The 2884-nt window shown below is 42.8% G+C and overlaps 1 protein-coding gene across 1 annotated transcript in view; it reads right to left on the minus strand.

The window, feature by feature from the left end:
• Positions 1 to 260: 260 nt before the first annotated feature.
• LOC148954442 (integrator complex subunit 13-like) overlaps positions 261 to 2884 on the minus strand; it is a 25390-nt gene continuing 22766 nt past the window's right edge. Inside the window, exon 4 of the mRNA XM_089086272.1 lies at positions 261 to 390. Within this exon, the coding sequence (XP_088942398.1) occupies positions 261 to 390 (130 nt within the window). The remainder of the gene's footprint in view (positions 391 to 2884) is intronic.

Raw genomic sequence — 2884 nt, forward strand, 5'->3', positions numbered from 1 at the left:
TAATGTCATAACTACAAACTGGCGTTTATATGCCGTGGCACAAACATGGCACTTTACAAAACAAAAAGAAACACTGGTTTTGTTTTAGGCGAACAGCGAAACGCTGTGCACTCATAATGCCCGTTTTCTCAAGTGTTTAGGAAAGGCACATTATTTATCCCACATTGAGCATAAATTTTTTGTCATGGTATAAGACGTTTTCAAACACAAATTCGTGTTGCAATCAAAACACAAATTTAAGGCTTTGCTTTTTATTTGTACTAAGACAGATCTAATTCCACAAAAGTGACGTCGTATAGTCCGTCACTGTCCGTTCGCGTGATGTCCATGTGAAACAATTCTTCATTGCAGTAATGCTTAAGAACGTTGTCGTCCAATCTTGATACAGCACTGGAAGAAAAGAAGAAATTATTTGAAGATCGAGTAAGTGATTCAAAAGGGGCTTCGTCTATACAATACTGATTGGAGAAATTCTTCTCAGCAAAGTGTTCAAACACGTAAATGTATGATAAACCCCCTACCGCTCAAGTTGTTCATTCTTTGACGCATTATAGAGCCGGGTATTTCGTTAGTTTCATTCAGCTTAGCGTGAGACAAGACAAAGAGAAGCGACAGAATAGATGAAAAATATATAATCTGGGCTACATTTGTGCACATAAGGGGGGAGGGGTAAAGAATTTGGACAGTGAGAATTTAGAAAACAATTCTTATTACATAATTTGCAGAATAATTGTGCCTAACACATTAAGCATGCAGACCTGTTTTACTTTACCTTCCCCCCCCCCTAATGTGCAAATATATAGCCCAAATGTGTTTCTAAAGCATTATATTTTTATCACAATTAGGTATATTAGTAGAAGGGGGGTTCTACTCCGATCCCTCACCCCTGTTGCCACCTATAACTTTTTTTACATAGTTTATGTCTGTTTGTTGTCAGTGAGAATGAAAAAACAGGAATTTTGTCACTTTCATGGACTATAGAGTCATTAGGGAGAACACGCGGTTAATGGGGTCAATGTTGTTGTTGTTGTTTTGGGCACGCGATAGTCATTAGGGAGAACGCGTGGTTAATGGGGTCAATGTTGTTGTTGTTGTTTTGGGCACGCGATAGAGTCATTAGGGAGAACACGTGGTTTATGGGGTCAATGTTGTTGTTGTTGTTTTGGGCACGCTATAGAGTCATTAGGGAGAACACATGGTTAATGGGATCAATGTTGTTGTTGTTGTTTTGGGCACGCGATAGAGTCATTAGGGAGAACACGTGGTTAATGGTGTCAATGTTGTTGTTTTTGTTTTGGGCACGCGAGAGTAATTAGGTTGAATACGTGAATTGAGGGTTCTCTGTTGTTGTTGTTGTTTTGGGCATGCGATAGTCATTTGAGAGAACACACGGTTAATGGGATCTGTATTGTTGTTATTGTTTTTTACACACGCACAGCAAATGTCAAGGTCGATGTTCTTGTTGTTTCCGGCCAAAGTTAAAGACACTTCCTTCCTGTTGTTGCTTGAGCCAAATGTTATGAGTTTCCGGGGAATGTCTGACAGATGACGTCAAGTTAATTAATGTCTTTGGAGATCGAACAGAAATGTCTCCGGGGCAAAGTTTAGATGACAGATGATGTAATGATTGATTGAATTGTCTCCGGCACAAAGTTTATTAATGTCTGGAGTTCTTCCAGAAGAAACGTTTCCGAGGCAAAGTTTAGATCTTAGCGACGAATTGTTCTAGCGCGGGAATCAGGTTTCCAAATAATTGAAATGTGCCAGCGCAGGGATGCCAAACAAAGGGAACATGCTGAAATTCCGTTTAGGGATTATTTGGGCGAAACCGTTTTAGCTATTTTATGGAATTATTTCGGCGAAACAGTTAGAGACATTATAAAATATGATTTTTGAAGAGATTTTAGAAGAGAATTTAATCGTGAAACTCTATGTTCGTTATAATACACAAGTTCCATTTGAATAGTGTTGTGAGGTCCTCTACCCCAACCCCAAAGGGCTCCGATCCCCCTACCCCAACCCCAAAGGGTTCCAATCCACCTACCCCAACCCCAAAGGGTTCCAATCCCCCTACCTCAACCCCGAAGGAAGCCCCCAGTCCTCAAGCCCCCCAAGCTCCCAAAGAGCCCCCAGACCCCAAAGACTCCCCGAGCTCCTAAAGGCCCTCCCCAGGCTCCCAAAGGTCCACCGGGCTACCAAAGGACCAATCGGCGCTCAAGGGCCCCCCAGACCCCAAAAGCCCCTACCCAAGCCCCCAAAGGCCCTCCCCGGTCCTCAAGGGTCCCCCCAAGCTTCCAAAGGGCCCCAGACCCCAAAGGCTCTCCCCGGGCCCCCAAAGGTCCTCCCGCGGTCCCTAAAGGTCCACTGGGCTCCCAAAAGACCACCCAATTCTCAAGGGCCCCGGATCCCCAAACGCCCTCCCTGGACCCCAAAGGCCCCCCCCGGTCCCCTTACATGCTCACATAAACTCACCAACACACTCAAACTTACACACACGCGCAGAAACTTACACACACACACACACAAAAACTTACACACACACGAAAACTTACACACACACACGAAAACAAAAACACAGACGCCAACAAATAAACACAAACAAAAACTTAAACAAACACACACACACACACAAAAACTTACACATGCACACGAAAACTTACATGCACACAAAAACTTACACACACACATACACACAAAATCTTACACGCACACAAACTAAAACTAACACACAAACTACAAAACTAACACACACAAAAAAAAAAAAACAAACACACAACAAAAAAAACTGACAAATGAAAACAAAAAAAACACACACACACACGCACAAAAACTTACACACACACACACACACACACACACACACAAAACTTACACACACACACAC

This window comes from Artemia sp. Qi Xiang Cuo, chromosome 3, assembly GCF_049724085.1.
Source record: "Artemia sp. Qi Xiang Cuo chromosome 3, ASM4972408v1, whole genome shotgun sequence".
Lineage (NCBI taxonomy): Eukaryota > Metazoa > Arthropoda > Branchiopoda > Anostraca > Artemiidae > Artemia > Artemia sp. Qi Xiang Cuo.